The following is a 17,887-nucleotide window of genomic DNA, read 5'->3' as shown; positions in this document are numbered from 1 at the left end:
GTCAGAAAAGCAACTTGGGGCTGGCCTTTCACTTGGTAATAACGCTGGTCCCAAATTAATCCCCTGGAGAACACAAGGAGATGTTTTTGTACATCTATCACTTGCATTCGCTAAGTCACCAAGGGCTGTTGCTGCCTCTTGCTGTCCTCCCTGCTCTTCCAGCAGCTCTTCTTGATGCACCGTGCTCCTGGGGACAGCCCCCACAGGCAGTGCTCCTGCCCCTGTGCACTGCAGCCTGCCCCCTGAATCACCCCATCCATCCCTCCCTACCTCCTTCCTTCCATCTATCCATCCCTCCCTCCCACCCACCCACCTACCCACCCATCCCTCCCTCCCTCCCTTCCTCCATCCATCCATCCATCCACCCATCCACCCATCTGTCCACCCATCCACCCATCTGTCCACCCATCCATCCGTCCATCTATCCATCCATTCACCCTTCCATCCGTCCGTCCGTCCGTCCATCCATCCATCCATCCATCCATCCATCCATCCATCCATCCATCCATCCATCCATCCATCCATCCATCCATCCATCCATCCATGCATCCATCCATCCATCCCCCCTTTCCTCCCTCCTGCCCCTCCCCGGCCCGCGGGCACATACCACGCCCCTTTTACATAGCCCCGCCCCTACCACGCCCCGCCCCCAGACACGCCCCCTCGCCAGTCCCCCCGCCTCGCCTTGGTCCCCTGCCCCCTAGGCGCATGCGCACAGGCCCGGCGCCCGCCATGTTGGCGCGGGCGGTGACGTGCGGTACCGGGAGGCGGGGCCAGGCGGAGGCGGGGCCAGGCGGCGGCGGGCGGGCGGGCGGGCGCGGGGAGCGGGGCCGCGCTCGGGACTTTGGGAACGCTCCGGAGCGGGGCCCGCGGCCGGCGCCGGGCGGGCAGCCGCGGCCCGCAGGTGAGAAGGGTGCGCGGGAACGCTCACCGGTTCTGCCCCGCTCGGGGTCCCGGTGGGGCCGGGGGCCCCCAGTGTCCTGCGGGGCCTGTGCGGCCGGGGGTCGCGGGCCGGCGGGCGGGGAGCGGGGCCGCCCTGTGAGAGCGGCGCGGGGCCGGGCGGCAGGGAAGGGGCTCCCCTCTGCCGGGGGAGCTGACCTGAGGGCGGGGAGGAGGGAGCGCTGCTGTTCGCAGCGGGGGGGGCCTCGGGGTGCCCTGCTTGCACGGGGTGGGGGGGGGCGGACAGCGTGTTGCAGCGGGGGGAGACCCGGCTTGTGAGGGGGGGAAAAAGAGGGGCTGCCCTCGCTGCAGCCGGGAGCACCGTGCGAGGGGAGAGAAGGCGTGTGCAGGGGGCAGCGGGCTGTGCCGTGCCCCGCGGGGTGTAGGCGGCTGGGGGACGGGGGTTAGCGGGGGCAGGCGCAGGGGTCGCGGCGGGCGGGGGTCCTGGCAGGAGGCGGCGGGGAACGAGGGGAACTGGCCGGGCTGGGGGTCCCAGCTGGCTTGGGGAGTGGGCTGCTGTGCTTTCTGCTCCTCCGAAAAAGTGTCTTCAACTCTCCTTGCCCAGGAGTCGTTCCGCAGTCAGTGTAATGGTCTTCTTCCTTCCCCCGACCCTTTCTGCTCATCAGTGTTTATTGTTCCCCGGCCTTTAAATAGGCTGGTTGAGGTCTGGGTGCAGGAAGGAGGTTGGGGGATTACTTCTGAGATGCGGCCCTTAGAAATGGGGATGCAACTGTAGGTTTTAATTAACTTATCGGTTTCTTCTCACATAAAATTTAGGCCATGCTCTGTTTTTACTAGGTACTGTTCAGGACTTTTTGCCTTGCTATGAAAAACATGATGCTAACTTGAGAGCCCTTGGAGTTTTGGCTCAGGTCTTCGTATAGTTCAGGAGATGCAAGGTGCACATCTCAGTTCTGTATGGCAAAGGCCTCTTTAGCCTAGATCTTCAGAGTGTTAGTGAAACTGATGCTGTCATGGACCTGCTGTGAAGTCTGCATCAGAAATATCTCCCTTCCCCGTTTAAATATGGCTCATGCATTTGAATAGAATGCCACAGAGGACTCTTCCTTATTCTTTCCCCAGTGAGCTACACATAGAGATAATGCTAATGAATAACCTTCAGGGCACTCTCCCCACTTCTCTGATTTCATGGTAAAGCCTGTTCTTCAATCCTGTTTAATACTAGCATACACTGCAGAGTGTTGATAGTAAAAGAAGTTTGGGTAGTAACTGGGATTAAATACTATCCTGAATGCACTTCTTGTGATCTCTTTGATTCTGTGATTATCAAAATTGTGCTTCTAAACATTTTTCCTTCACTTCTGAAGTTCAAAAAATTGTAGTGAGCTGCCAGCACAAATTAGCATGCTGTTCTGCTTCAAAGAAGCAAGACTGTTTCTCGTGAGCCTTGGGTTGACACCAGGTGTCAAAAATGAATTAAAGCGACTTCACCCCAGCCAGCTTTTTATTATTATTTTAAAGAGTTTCTTCTGCTCTTCTGTAAAAGATTTACTAAACTGAAAGTTAGCTGAGGCTATAGTTCAACTGTACATAAACCGTAGCAATAATAGTGGCTTGGGGACTTGGCGATTTGTGGTGTCACTGGCACAACTTCTGGTGGTGCCAGGCATGAAGCAGAACAGCAAACTTACCCAGCCAGAAAAAAAGGGTCATGCACAGACTGCCTGATCTAGTTTGCAGCGCGGTCCCACAAATGGTAGCAGAGCGTGTCTGTGGGGAGATGATGAGCGCTGGGATCATCTCAAACAGCTTGTGAGGATTTGGCTTGCTCAAAGCAGGGCTGAGTGGGGTGAGACAGAGAAAGGGAGCATGTTCAGCTGATAGCGCTACAGAGGCAGTGTGTGTGAGATGGATGGTGAATCCTTTATGAGGCTATAAGGGGGCTCAGAGGGGAAGTGAAATGTAGCTGCTGCAGAAAGGGCTCTTGTGCTGCTGGCACATGAACTGGCGAGAAGCACAGTGGGGTTGAGCATGCAAAGTAAAGCCTTGCTTTTTCCTCTGAATTCTAGTAACCTTAAGCATGTTGGTTTGTTTCTGTCGTTTTGCAACAGGCTGACGGAAGTGTTGGGAGTTTCTGGGTGGTGGGTGGGTGGGGGAATCAATAAACTGTCTCATGTTGAGTGTACCTCAGTATCATATTATACTTGTATGCGTTTCATTGACAGTGGTGATCAAGCCCAGGATGTCTGGTTCTAAAAGCATAACCTTTGCTGTTTGATTTAAAAGTTTCAGTGATGTTACTTCAAGGGCTGTATGTTCTTAGTATGGTCCAGCTGTTAGAAAGGGGCAATTAGTCCACACTACAAAGAAACATGTTGGTAGAGACTCCAAATGAATTTGCAGTGTATTCTGCTGCGAGTGTTTCTGCTAGCAGTACTATATCATCTCCACAAATACCACAAGCAAAGCTATCAAAAATGCTCTGCTTTTTCATGGTTGTTACGTTGCTGAAGTAGCAGTGATGTTTAGTACATGGCTTTTTTACTTTATTCTTTTAGTTGATATATCTGTGCTGGCAAAACTGTCTGAGACACTGCACTATGCAAAAATTGAACAGTCATGAAGCATTTGTTTTAAGAGCTAGCAGCCTCAGAGAGTTTATTTGGTGTTTGGCTGTTTCACTATATCAGTAGTACAAAACTTTTCTAATGACTCTCAATAGCTTATGAGAGTTGACTTTGATGGCCTAGGGCTAGGTTCACAGGGACAGATGCCTTTATCACAGATCTGGCATAGTGTATATGGTGTCAGCGTGAGTGGGAGGTAAAAGCTTAAATAGATGGGGCAACAGATGTTCTGCTTTCTTTTCAAGGTTCTCTACTTTCAGCTTTTTTTAATTCTCACAGCTGTATTGCATTGTCAGAATACTGAATGGAAACATTTTTATGGTTTTCTTTTTAACTATTTGTGATGCAACAAGCTTCCTAAAATTGGGAGATTAGAGCTTTATGGATAAATTAAAAACTCTAGCGTGGAGGAAACTTTTCTTAGTTCATTTGCTATCCCTAAGCCAAGTGTCTTTGAAAAACTAGGAAGTAGTTAAGCAATGTCAGTGGTCTCTGGAAGAAAAGGCATGCTTTCAGTGAGCATGCAGGGTAATTGATAAATTTGCTGGTTTCATCTGAATTATTTTCATAAAACTTTGTCTCTAAGGGTTTTACACAGTGGTAAGTGTTTCAGGTGAAAGCGCACCTATGCTGTATAGTGTGGATAGCCTCTGTCCCGTGTCAGAAGGATCTGACAAGGGAACTAAGCTCCAAGTGCATTGAATTGCAATGTGTGACTTGGTATTGGTGACAGGAGAGTTTCAGAAGTGGATTTCTTGAAGGTATCTTTTGGATTAGGATATGATCTGTTTGAACCCAAGAGGAGCTTGCAGGCTGGGACAAAATTTTAAGTCTGACTCCTTTAATTGGCTTGTATGTTTGAGAAGACTAACAGTAAGAAAATTCAAAAGATTTCCCATGTTCAATGTCCTATAATGAATTTGATGTCTTCCAATATGTATTTTGAGAAGACATTTTTACGTGAATCAGGTATGTTAAATTTTTGAAGAATGCACCAGCTTCTGACTTGCGTTGTCAATGTTTTTGCTTTGAACTTGCTGTGGGCAGTATGTAATTTTCTTTCCTTATGTGGAAAAAGTGCTTTGTTGTCAATACGAACGACACTGGTCATATGATTTCTTGGGGCTTTTGTTTTAACTTCTTTGTGATTGATGCAGCTGCTTGGTGGTGTGTTCTATGGTTGTGAAATGTGAGATTTGTTTGGCAATGCCAACATGTTCTTTTTTTTAAAGCTATTCTGCTTGGTTTCTCTAATATGAAATATTTTAAATATGAGAAGACTTATGTACAGGTGAAAGCAGAAATGAAAATAGGTTGGGAACAGAAATTTTGCTTTCAAAGAAGTTCTCAGAGCTTTTGCCTTGACTTGTAGTTGCTTAAATTTTGAGGGAAACTTAAAACCTTTTCCGTTGCCATGTTAAAGAGCATTAATCCTGGCAGGTGCCCTGTGCCCACTTGAACGGTCAGGTTATGTGTCCTGCTGTTCCTTTCCACAGGACCCTGCTCCGGAGGGGTGCCCAGATGGTGATGCACGTGGAAGGCTATTGACAGGGCCAAACTGCTGGTGTCTTTTCGTGCAGGTGTGGATGGGACCAGAAGCAGAACTGGTTGTCAGTAGTCAAAGCAGCAGGACTTTACCCACATTGTCGGACACTTTCCTTTGGCTCCCGCAGCGTACTGGCATATGTACTTGTTTGTCCTGTCTCTCGGAAGTCGCTTTATTTGCCTGAAGGTGGGAGGTATAAGCTGCTTTAGGACAGAGGTCCTGTCTAAGCTGTTCCACCTTGGCAGAAGAAAAACAGCCAGCACAAAGCATGTGGGAATGTATTGCACAGGTCTCATGGTTCCAACCAGGGATGGGATGATTTGACTGCCTGTGCTAGCTCTGAGGACTTAAAAGTAAATGTTTTAACAGATATTGTAGTACTCAGTATGTCAATACGTTAGTCCCATTATGAATGCAAATTTCCATCTTTGTAAGGAAGTGAGGGAAGAACTTTGTTCTTTTATTCTTTATGAGAAAAATAAATAGAGGGACAATTTTATCAGTCTAGTGTTCAGAAATTGCAGACCAGGGCAAATGAAGACAGTGATACATTGTAAATAAGCTTGATTATACCTCCATCTGGTCAAGTGCAAACTTTAGGAGGAAGGTGAAGTTCCATGTTGTGAATAAAATAAAGCTGAATTCTTGAGGTGTATAATAATGATTAAATATTAGAATCCTGTATGTTGAAGAAAGCAAGGATAAACGTGTAAATTTAAACCCAGTTCCTTTTGATTGTTTTTTATGATCTCCATGCGAGTGGTCTGTTCTTATATCAAGTTGAATGTGTTCCACGTGCATTCCATTTAGCATCGTGGGAACTTTGATTCTTTTGAGTAACTGACCTTATCTGGTAATGCTAATGTGGAATATCCAGCAGTATGTTAAGATGGTGATCTGAAATATCCAGCAGATTTTTATTGTACTGGCACAAAACCCAGCTCTCTAAAGTTGAAGCTGTTACACATTGATGTAGTATGTTTTCTACTTATTTAAATAATCCTGTAAGAAATAAATACGAAACATTTCTTTTAAATTTTAAACTCCTTCATAAACCTGTTACGGATTGAAAATTAAGCAGAAGATTCACACTTGGAGGGCAAAACCTGATGCTAGAAGCTTTGGAGGCAGTTTGGTGCTGCAGGTACCTCATCTGATACGTCTCGGGTGGTCCTACCTTGTGCCCCAATCCCCGCTGCGGCTCCCTTGGCAGAGGTAATGCTTATGTGATTGCAGGGTGATTTCTTTCATGCTGCTTATCTCATGGGAAACTAACCCACTCAGTAATGTTTTTATCAGTTCGCTAACTCACCCTGTGGCTACACCTTACTATTGCTCTCACAGGTAGAAACAGGAGTGACGTGGCTGGAGGTGAGTGGAGGGAAAGCAAGACTGCTGTTCCCAGCAAATGCTGGGGATGGAGCATCACATTGAACACAGCAGGATGGGGACAGTGCTCCCACTTGAAACTAGTCATGTTTCCAGATGCCTTTAAAGAGATGTTCCTGGGACTGCTGTTCTCCAGCTAGCTTTCTGCCTGTGTAGGAGCTGAATGATCCACATCATTTCATGCTTTCCGTAAAATCTTTACATGAAAGCATCAGTTCTGCACTACAGTGAGGTAGAGGAAAGGCTTTTTTTCCTGAGCTCTGGAGGAATCAAAACACTGGCCTGCATCCTGCTCACAGATGTTATGTGGCTCTTGAAGGAAGCAGAGAGGGAGAAATGGTTTGCCCTTCTGCCTTGTCAACTTTTGGCTTCGCTGTTATGCAACAGGCATGGTTCTGGGCAAGGTTATGGCTGCCCACGGATTTTGAATAGAACAGAGGAAGTGAGTAGCACATCCGTTATTTAAAGAAAGCTGTGAGTGGCACTAGAATCCTACAGACGTTGGCATGTATTCTGTACATGTATTTTTTTTTTTTTTAGAAGCTGGTTACCCACCACGGTGCCAGAGTTGTAGAAGGCTTGTATTAATAGTTTACACACACGCCCCCGCCCCCGCCCGCCAGCCTCCTCTCCCTGATCATCTTTCTGCTCACTGCTAGTGAGGAACTTTTTAAGTAGTAGCAGCTAGAAGTTACAAAATACATGTGGTTGTATTGCTGTCACTTATTAACAACTATATTTTATTGCCTGTTTATGTTGGAAGCTTTTAACGGGGACAGAATGTAACCAGTTCTGTTTAATATTGAATTTGTAACTTATCAGTGATGGTATATCTAGAAATCTAAGCTGGGCTCTTGTGTTTGCTGTTCTAAGCTTGTTTTTATACAGTGGAATTAAAGTATTTCCTTCAGGGTATACGCCCTATGAGATATATAAACTAGAGACCTTGCAAGCTTACACAGTCAAACTGGAAATTATGAATGAAACAAGTGAGCTACAAAAGAATCAAATTGTAAATCTAGATAATTCAGCAATATTGAATCTGAATTTACTAGATTGCTTAAGTTGCCTTACATTGCTTCCCCAATGGCTATGCAAATCAGACCAGTCTTTTGTGGCTGCTCACATTTGTCACGGAAGAGTAACGGTAAATGCATAAGCATTCACAGTCTCTGTTCTTCATTTGACTTGGGTGTTATAAAATACTGGTATCTTTAATGGCAGAAGGGCTAGTGTCAGGAGTTTCATAATCTTGGTGAGACTTGGTACCATGTTTTCTCTGAGTCTGAAAATTTTGTCCTTAATGTCCAAGTAGGGAGTTTTGTTATTTGAAGGAGAGTAGTAATGAGGTGATTATATTATCAGCTATCTTGGAGTTGGTGGACGATAACTCCACCAGTTATCTTAGCGATGGTGGTATCGTTAGCTATGAGAGAGCCTGGGCTGTATCTTTGCAAGTAGGCTAATTTTTTCAGGAATTGTTTAGGAGCTTACCTTAATGTAAAGTTGGATATGTGGAGGAGTTTGCTGTGATGCTCTAAATGGATCATGGTACAACTCCCCTAGCGTCTCCTTTTAGCAAGAAGATGGATACCCTGGGGTTTTGTTTTCTTACCACAATTCCTTAATTTCAGGTTTTTTTCTTAATGCTCTTGCTGATCTGTATACCTGATGGCATTTGAGAGCCATAGTGATGGACCAAGACCTTGGTGTGATAGTGCTTCACATGTGCAGAATAAGAAGGCAGTTTCTGTTCCCAAATCTTATGCTACTGTAGTCTTCTACTTGTTATTTTGCTGGGGTTTGTGTTTGGTGGTGGGTGGGGTGGCTACAACAGAATAAAAAATAGTTAACATTGTTGGCAACATCTTAGTAAGCATGTAGTCTAACTTTAGCCTGTGGTGGTAGCATTTTTCTCTTTCAAAACTTGTAGCCTTAAGGCAACTTAATGGATTTTTACCAGCATCTTTTGCCTTCTTTCAAGGGCAGAGGCTTGCATGCAGTGTGACCATAGGTGCTCATGTGGCTGTCCTGGCTTGTGGAGTTCTAAGTTACGTCTTTTCTAAGAGCTAGGTGAAATTACTTCCCTAGAAAGGGCTGAGCAAATGTAAGCAAGAATTGCCCTCCTCTTAAAATTCATTCCTTGAGTCATGACAAATGTGCCAACAGGCCTAGTTTCTTTTGGGACTCTGGCAGGGGTTTCTTGTGTGGTTTTGCTGTTGGCCATCATTCCCGGCTTGTAGAAGGAGAAAATATTTCAGTAGGGGGGCTGTAAACCTTCCTTCTGGCAGCTTAGACAATTATGTGAGCTCTTCTGCAGAATGCCAACCAAAATAAGCTGGAGTAGTTTAAACGGCCTAAATAATCACGCTTTGTATTGGTTGATCCTGAGTAAACAGGTTAAAAAATACTTAAAGCAGCTCAGCTGGTAGCCTTCTGGCAGAGAGCAGGGACAAGCAGCTGAGGGTGCTGAGCTCTCCTGTGGCACAGCTGTATTGAGAGGAGGAGATCCAAACCCAGGGCAGAGGTTCGCAAGCTAAAAGGCTGCTCAAGAGGTAGAAATGTGGCTTCTCCCCTGCAGATAACCCTGTGATTGCAGGTGAAGTAAGAGAATCCCAGTTCATCGTCCTCACAGGCAGCGGGTGTGTTTTCTGGTTAGGCTGTATTGATCTGCTGGTGTGGAGTGAAAGAAGAAGTGGTTCAATTTAAGCATTGCTGATGGGGATGCAGGGGAGGGCAGTAGTGCTAGCGCTCTGCTGATGGTGCCGCCAGGCTGGCAGGTGCTGTGGGATGAGGTGTGGGGTTGATGTGCAGCAGTGTCCTGTCTTCCCCATGTGTGTATGGAAAAGTCACATGGTTGTAACCAGCTCCCATTACTAGTTCAGATTGTTTATTCATGAATAAAATCAATGGTAGGAGGGGGGGGTGGGCCGGAAAATGCGAATGTGCAAGAGAAGAGGTTGCATGGCAACACTTTATAGTCCTGAACATGGAATCAAGAATAAATAATGGTGGAAAAAGAAATGGGAGGAGGAAAAAATGAGTGAGTTGGAGGAAAAACCGCTATCTTTGTATTGACTTTATTGTTTCAGTGCCATCCCAGATGTGTCTAACAAGTCTGGCATTGTTCGAGATTTTCATCACTGAGAGCCTTTCATAAGGCCCTCCACTGTAACGCTTGTGTGTGTCGCTGGCGTAGCCTGACACGGCTTTGCAGAGACGCAGGTCATGCAAAATGCTCTGCTAGGGGATGGTGGGAAGCCTGGATCTTCCTCCTGGTTTCAGAGGGCTTCTTGCCACCAGAAACTGTTTTCTAACTTCTTGTCTTTCTGGCTTTCTTCACTGAAACGACCTGTGTAAGAGGGTTCCTGGTGGATTGTGTGTGCCATTCCTGACATGTTAATATTTTAATTGTGGAACACGGGTCTTTCTGATGGCTGCCATGCATAGATGGGCGTGTGTAAAAAGCAAAATAATTTGACACGTTTCAAGGAGGAATATCAAAAGGAATAAAGCTTCATGGAATAAGATACAATAGGTTCTGTTATCTTCAGGTAACTCCTTTCTTTTGGTTAAGAAGATTGAATGTCCTGTAGTGCTTCTTGTCAGTTTCCTATGTGATTTTTGTTGTTAGTATTGTTTTATTGTTTTAACTGGATGAATAGCTTCAGGTTGGCAAGGGCTTGTAATAGACAAATTATTATTAATTCGTTGAATTATAGAATTGACCCTCACTGGTGTTAACTGAGTGTGAGAATACGAGTTGCCAAGTGTAATGTTTCAGTTTTTTTCTTTTCTGAGGGGAAATGCAGAGGAAGTGAAAGCTGGCAGCGCGTTTACCAGCGTTTCCTCGCTTTGCTTTACATTAGAATGAATAAAAAAAGGACTGCCATTGCAAATTACAATACTGCTAATTGCTCTTTGCCTTTTGGGGTAACTGGCTGCTTTTTTCCATGGACATGCTATCTTTTCAGCATTAGGAAACAAAAGCAGTGTCTTCTCCCAAATCCTGCTCTCCAGTTGTTCGTTCTGGCCGGTAAGATGACTTCCAAATGGCGGTGAAACCTTTCACTGTAACTTTGTGCTATTTCAACTCCATTGTGACTGGTGTTCTTTTTGCAAGCCCAGCCAGATAGCTTCCTGCTGTGGTAGCAACTGTGGGGTGAATTTATGAAAAGCATGCTTGGCTTAATATCATGATGCAGGGTATTACTTCTGTTAGGACTTCTATACCTCCTGTGACTTGTGTGTGCTTAGTGATTTACATAAAATGCAGGGTCTGCTTTGGAGATACACATAGAGACTGTCTGACTAGCTTAAAAGCAAAAATTAGCTCAAACTTTTTTTTCTTCTGCGCTGTTGTTAGAATTGATTTTTATTTGAAGCTGTAGCCTTCCAGAATTGTGTATGAAATACTCTGTATACATGGAAAAGAGCAAGATGCCACATATTTGTTGTGAGTTATGTGAACTTTCCCTCCAGGCAAGAAGTGGGGCTATCCAATTTTCCACTCACAGTGGAGACAGAGCTCAAAGAGCTGCAGAAGCCAATAGTTAACTCTGTTGGAGATGCTATACCCTGCAGTTCTTTAAAATAACATCTACAGAGAATAATAGTGTGCAGACGTATGTGACAATTTTTTTTTCTTTTCCTGAACCTTGTTCTAGATGTCAAAATTAACCTGGACTACTTGGGAATGGCGAAACATAGCCCTGGGATCCTGCCATGAACAGTAAGAAAGTTGAGATGCTTTGTGTATGGGAATCATTATTTATTTTTTTTAAATGGCTAAACCCCAGTGAAACTGTTCCTGTTCAATTAACATTAACTAGGCAACACATTGTGTAGTTCAATGTGGATGTGCTCCCAGCTTTTCATGCAGTAAAAAGGCAGTACAGTAAGTCAGAGGGGTGGCTCAGTAGGGGAGCACTCTTTGGGAAACAATACCGGGGAAGTCTCTGCAACCAGTATGACACTGGAGGTGGGAAGGCTATTATGGGTGGTGCGTTATGAAATTGAGGTGGTAGCTGAAGGATGCTTTCCTGTAATGTGTAATTATATTGTGAGACTCCGTTGTTATCTAGTGTATAATTATATCGAGACTCCATTGTCATGGGATATCTTGAATGCAAATTAGTTTGAAATGTGATTAGACAAATTAGTGGAAGAAAAAAGTGAGTTGTGGAGTGGTGAAGATGGCATTCTGGATGCAGTTTGTGGGAGGAAGGCCCTAAAAATGTGGCTGAGGGAAGCTGTTGTCACTGCTCCTCAATCAACTGCTGTTAGACAGGTAGCTTGGCTAAACGGGTCTTTGGTCTGACCTTTCATATCTGACTTCCGTGTGGTGATTTCCTTATATTAAACTTACTGTTTAATAGATGTTGGTTAAGTGGTTCGTGCATCCAAGGAGGCAGGCACCTTTACAGATATCCTTGAGTGTCAATCAAAATATTCAGATACTTTTGTGTTGTTGGTAGCCTGAAATGTTCTAGTTTGCATACCTAAATAAATATTTAGGTATGTACATGCTCTGTATTATTCATATAGTTTTTTCCAGGTGGTGTTGTAGGCATCCTTAAATTGATGCATTGAAAATTATTCTGATGAATTTTCCCAGTACAAAATAGATAACTTAAAGAGAGACTGTGTGGGTGAGTAGCATGCTTGTAAAGTGTAAATTTTCAGCAGCTGCTGTTGATGCTATTTGTCAGCCTTTACTGGGACAGAAATTAGAAGGCTTGTGTATTGTTGGAGATGATGATTTGGATATAGTCAATGGGAAATGAACAGCTCTTGGAAACTCTTGTATCTAAACTCCTCACAGCAGTTTAAATGCTTAACATGCAAGTGTTCAAATGAAAAAAAAAAAAAAAATTCGTTTTCTTTTGTAGAACTCCCTGATCATGTCATGTTTAATTCTGTGGGAGCAGTGTTTTACCCAGGACTTTCAAAAGCTCATTGATATACTTGAAATGTTAGGCACTGTTAGAATCTTGAAAACCTCAGAACTCTCTTTTGATGAAAATACTGTAATTGTTAAATTGTTGTGGATCAAATTACGTAGCCTTAGGTCATTTATTAGAACAATTGATAAAGACAGAGGAAGCTGTTTAGTTCTTTGTACAAAATGGTTTAACAAGGAGATACTGTTAAGACTGCTTTCAGCTTTTTGAGAAGTTTGTTCAGCTTAGCTGGAAAAGATAAATGTATGTATTTGTAGATTATTAAGTAGCTTTGAAATCTTATGATAATGCAGCTAAAGCTTCAGTTTACTTTTTCTGATCATGGATAGACTGAGCTAACAATTTAAGCTGTGCTGCTCAGAAGTAAAACATTCATTTTCAACTGTCCTATTTAGCAAGCTTCACTGTTTGAAAGGTAAGGCAGGAAGCTTTGTTCAGCTGTTTGCTGTGACAAAACCTTGTGATTTCTTGTGGAGTTGAGAACAAATGTATGTAATGTCAGAGTGTAATCGCACATGTACAGTGTAGTTAAGAGGAATTTTAAGGAGGAAGTGATTCTTGGTACAAGTTAGGACATCTAGAATGATCTTGGGTTTTTTGTTCCTGGCCAATCAATTACCTAAAAATTCTGCGGTTTCTCCTCCGGCTCTTTTTTTGAGGTGGCTATTGGAGCCAAATGAGTTGTACTGTTGTACTGGTGCTTAAGGTTCTCGTGTTTGGGAGGTTTTTAATGTCCATTTCTAGGACAAGTGGCATTAGAAATCTAAATCTCACCTTGGTTATCAATCCTCTAGTGTTAGAACATGTCCTCCTGATACTAAGTAATAAGCTAAATTACTAACATGTGAAGTGCATCTTATTCAACTCATGTTGTTTGGCTTATGATAAGCCAGTGAGTTGTGTGTGCTATGTTGTGCTCTGGATAGCCTTATTGACCTAGTGTTTCCTGAATTACCACTTCAGTGATTGTGTCTTTTTTTTAAGGTATGCTTGAAATAGCTGTTAAAAAAACAAAAGAAAACTAATGCTTTTAAGTGGATCTACAGCCTGGTGTTCCCTTAGTTTCCCCCTTCACCTGTTAACAGCACTCCTAAATTAGTAAGCTTGCTGATGGTGATTGGTGTTTGAAATCATGCTGACTAACTTGATGCAGAAGCATTTTTCCCAGGACTTTATTTGCATATGTATATATATATATATTTTTTTTTTCAAAGGATGTGGTTTAGATGAAGCCTGTGGGTGAAGGACGTGGCTGACAAAAGTAACAGCAGGTGGGAAGGCTCAGAGTTTAGTGCAAAGTGATTCCAAGGTGGCTTGTCACATGGCTACTTGAATGGTAGCTTAAGGAAATAACATGGATTGAATTTCTCAGTGAAGTAGGTGTCTCTGATACTCTGGTGTGTGATACAGGAGAGGTGTAGCAGAAGTTTTTACAGCAGAAGTTGGGAAAGTGGGCTTTAATGATCTGAGCTTTTTTGCTTTTTTTGGGGCAGGTAATATATGCTGGCTATCAAAAGTCACTTCTGAAGACCGGAAGATTTCAGTCTACTGGAGCATACATTAAAATTAGGAAGCTTCACAGGATTTCACCTCCTGTTGTTATCACTCATTTTCAGTCTGGTGTGAACTGGCCTTTTCATTAACCCTTCCAGAGCAGCATTTAGTTGATGCCTCTAAATCTGTGGCATACACTCCCCAGAATGGAGCTCCTTACAAATGGAAGGGTCTTAACTCTGTACATTCAGGGCTTTTGAGAGATAACTATTAAAAGCCTTCCTCCCATCCTAACCATGGAGGCAGAAGACCACATTGCTTTTAATAGAGGAGTGGCGTGGAAAATGCTTGCTTTATGGTCTGGACACAGACAAACGAGTATGGGCATCGTCATCGGTAGGGACCTGCTCAGGACTGGGTGTAGGGATAGCATCAGCGGGGCATCAGCATTTTAGGCAGCTGCTACTGCCAGACCCTGTGGGTGCTGTGCATAGCTCTGAGTGATGCTTGGAGCTGCAGCTGTGGGTGAAGAGGTGGTGCAGGTGTCTGAGCCAAGGGCAGGTGAGACAGAGCAGTGCTGCTGTCCAAGCAACAAAGCCAGTGTGAACCCAGGAGAGTTACTAACCTGTCAGGTCTGCATGGCTCTGGCAAGGAGCTGGTTTGTCTCACATGTGCTTTCCTGTGTTTTTGGACACTGGTCCCTGCTGCCTCCTGGTTTCCTCCCTGTGCTGGTACCTTAAAACTCGCTGCCACTGTGGTGTGTCATCCGCAGCCTCCTCCTGTGCCCCTTTGTTCCCAGGCTGGGATCATTTTGTGTAGAGCTGGTCTTGTTAGGGCTCAACCTAATGGGAAAAACGTCCGTTCATTCTCTGGGGTTGGATTAAGCTATGCTGTAATTGCTGAAGCTCCTTGTTTTGAGATCATAATATAGGGGCATCCAATATGGCATTTCCCTGCTGCCTGTGGTGTCATTTAAAACTGCAGGTGTTTTACTTGGGTGTGCTTTGTAGGCAGCGTATTAATGGTTCGATCTTTGGAGAACTGTTTTTTCTTGCTATATGAGTGGAATACGATACCGAGAAGCTTGTTTGTTGTACATAAAATATTACTGAAGACTTCTAAGCTTGTGTGAACATATTGAAGCTTGGTTTGTGTTCCTAAAATAGGTTGAATAGAATTTTCATTGAACATATTTTTAAAGCACATTAACAAAGGGCATTATGTAATTGCAGTTAACAAGCATGGTTGCATTGCTTTCGGTGGGTAAAACGCCTTCGCTTAACACAATTATTAAACTTCTGTTAGGATAAGATCTGTTCTGCTACCTGGAGTTGTATTTCAACAGATAGTTGGCTTCCTTTACGACACTGAGTTTTTCAAAATGCAGTACCTTGGTTAACTGAAGCGAACTGGTACCTTCAGTTGCATCTTCTGTAGTCTTAAGGTAAGGGGGTTCTTTTGTGTGTGGACTTGATTTTTATTGAAAATGTTTAAGTACTTGCATACTTCTAGTTTATAGGTGGAAAATAGTAATGATTCTGCTTGTTAATTATTGATTATTGGGTGATATTTGATATATGTTAGTGCTGCTCTTGGGTAATTCAACTCTGATGCCTGTTATAAAAGCTGGGAGGCTGTGCTCATGTCCAGAAACACGTACAAAGTTCACGATGAAAATTTCATACGTCAGGCTATCCTGCTTTTAAGATAAAAATGCTGTTTTAGGCATATAATTCTCTGTATTTATGGAGAGATTTTTCTTATTTTTACTTTTATTTAGAGATTAAAGCAGCTCTTTCAAGAGTACAGTTTGGTGTCAGATTTAGTCGGCTGCTGCTGAAGGTGCCAGTGCTGTCTTCTGCTTTTTGCACAGTTGGTCATTGGGTGCCGGGGATGTGTGGGTGCTACCAGGTGAGTGGAAACACCTTGCTGGGCTGATGGGAGGCAGTGTGTTAGCTGTGCTGGGTGCTGCCGGCTGTTTTCTCTTGAATTCTGCAGCTGGTTGGTTTGTTAGGTTCAGCAGAAAGTAAGCAAGTGGTAGTTAGGTCCAACTAAGCGTAATGTGGAACTGTGTCCTTCGTTAATGTTCTCAGGCTAGAATTTAGTGTCGTGCTCCCTGTAGATCTAGTCAACAGTCTGTTTTCCAGCAGTTCTGTTTTATGGTTTTAATTTTCATTGGCTACTGTTAGTTTTCATGTGCTAGAGAAAGGACTGCGTTCATGTTGTAGGTCAGGCTAAATCACGGCATCTTCTGGCTTTGTGACTTCTGAGCATCTTTTTGAAAACAGCTTCCCTTCTGTGGAAATGACGTGTTTGCTGAGGTCTGTCCTCTGACCTGCTGAGCATATTCTTCATGTTCACTGTGCGCTCTTTTGTTTACCCCTGAGGATGCATGGGTTTGTTCATTTAATGGCTTCCTAGACTGCCCCACACACTTCATTGTACGCTCTTGACACGTGTCACTAATTTTCTGTTGTTTTTGAAGAGCTGACTGTAACTGATACGAGTAACCTACATAAACCGTGTGCATTGTCTATCAGCTCTGAAACATCTAGAGCATTCTGATAGCAGATGAAATATAGGCATAAAGTAGTTTCACAGGGTGTCTGCTATGTGTGTTGTGTGCACTGGCATATGACCAACACAGGTAGTGTTTTTATTGACTTTATGGAATTGGAATTAGAAGTAGTGTAACTTCTCTGAGAAATGCTAGTCAATTTATACATGGGTCTTGACCACACCTCTTTTATTCTGTCTTCCCAAATTCATGCTGAGGGTCATTAAAACAAATATAATCTGTTATATAGGAAATGAATCATTATTCATAAATATATGTACTTGCTTTTGTATATCGGAAAGAATGATGACAAAATATAACAGCAGCAACACGAGCATACACCACAAACCAAAGGGACCTGAGGAACTTGCACAGCAGTGAGAAATTTAGCCCCCAGCTCCTGGCCCAGGGAGGCAAGTTAGTGCTGGTGATCAGATTTGTCCGTTCTGTGGACACAGTGAGTAGCTGTAAAATTGTAAGCAGAGGTGTGAATTTCTCATATTTGTGCGTTGGGCATGTAGAATCAATGGTGAGGATGGAAAAGTTGATAGCGGTGCTGTTGTTGAAGTTGAAGGTTAGCTAAAACTTTTCTGACTGTGAAAAATTTTATTTTTAACGTGGAATTTGAACTATCTGAATTTCTGTGGTAGTGAGACTTGGTGTATGTTCCTCATGCACTTGATGAATTTTGTGCTTTATTGGAAGAAAATCCATCAGTTGACAGTTGTAGAACTTGTGTGCATCAGCTTGCCTGCACTATTTATTTTTATAATCTTTAGTTTCCTCCTGTGTACAGGGGGAAAAAAAAACATTTCTCATTTTCTACTGCAAGTCAGCCCCACGTGGCTGCAGAGGTAGTTTTTGTCCTGTCAGCAGTGGTTTTAAAAAAAGCCCCTAACTTTAAAAAAATAAAATAAAATTCAGCTTTCACCTTGTAGTATAATTGGCTCAGCTTTCTTTCACAAGCAGAGTAATGTGAGCAGAAAACAAGCTGTTCTGCTAAAACCTCATCCCAGAGATACCTTCAGGTGAGAGCAGGAAATATACAGATAGAAGGGATTTAATTTTTGAAGTCAATCTAATAGCTTTGTACTGGAAACTAGGCAACAGGGGTGAAGTTATTAGAAGTAGTACTGACTGTGTGTAAATACGTTTGCCAGTTTAATGTGTTAAACAGTCTCTGCAGGAAGGTGAAAGTGATGTTTTCAGGAGTTCAGGTCTGGTTTTGTTGGGCACAGCACAAATTTATTGTGTGCTGCTAACCCTTATTTCTTGAAAAACTTTAAAAAACTTGCAGCTAAGTTGACTTGGAGTGACCTGTTTAGGGAAATTAATGTAAAGTGGAAGGATTATCTCCCCCCCCCCCCCCCCCTTTTATTTATAGTTTAATAATCGAAAGGCCAGCTTTTCT

General features: G+C 43.5%; 1 protein-coding gene across 9 annotated transcripts in view; it reads left to right on the top strand.

Moving 5' to 3' along the window:
- Positions 1–811: 811 nt before the first annotated feature.
- The window catches only part of KLHL13 (kelch like family member 13), an 84,764-nt gene continuing 67,688 nt past the window's right edge, over positions 812–17,887 (top strand). For 2 of the 9 annotated variants that reach the window (XM_037408121.1, XM_037408114.1), the window contains exons 1-2: positions 812–904; positions 11,130–11,194. In XM_037408121.1, the coding sequence (XP_037264018.1) occupies positions 11,130–11,194 (65 nt within the window). In that variant the 5' untranslated portion in view covers positions 812–904. Of the gene's footprint in view, positions 905–11,129; positions 11,218–15,758; positions 15,831–17,887 lie in introns of those variants that run through there. The other 7 variants (XM_037408123.1, XM_037408118.1, XM_037408124.1 and 4 more) reach the window with 5 other exon arrangements.

Source organism: Falco rusticolus, chromosome 14 (genome assembly GCF_015220075.1).
Source record: "Falco rusticolus isolate bFalRus1 chromosome 14, bFalRus1.pri, whole genome shotgun sequence".
NCBI classification, from domain to species: domain Eukaryota; kingdom Metazoa; phylum Chordata; class Aves; order Falconiformes; family Falconidae; genus Falco; species Falco rusticolus.
The sequence above is the reverse complement of the archived record's forward strand: the minus strand, read 5'-3'. Positions and strand labels throughout refer to the sequence as shown.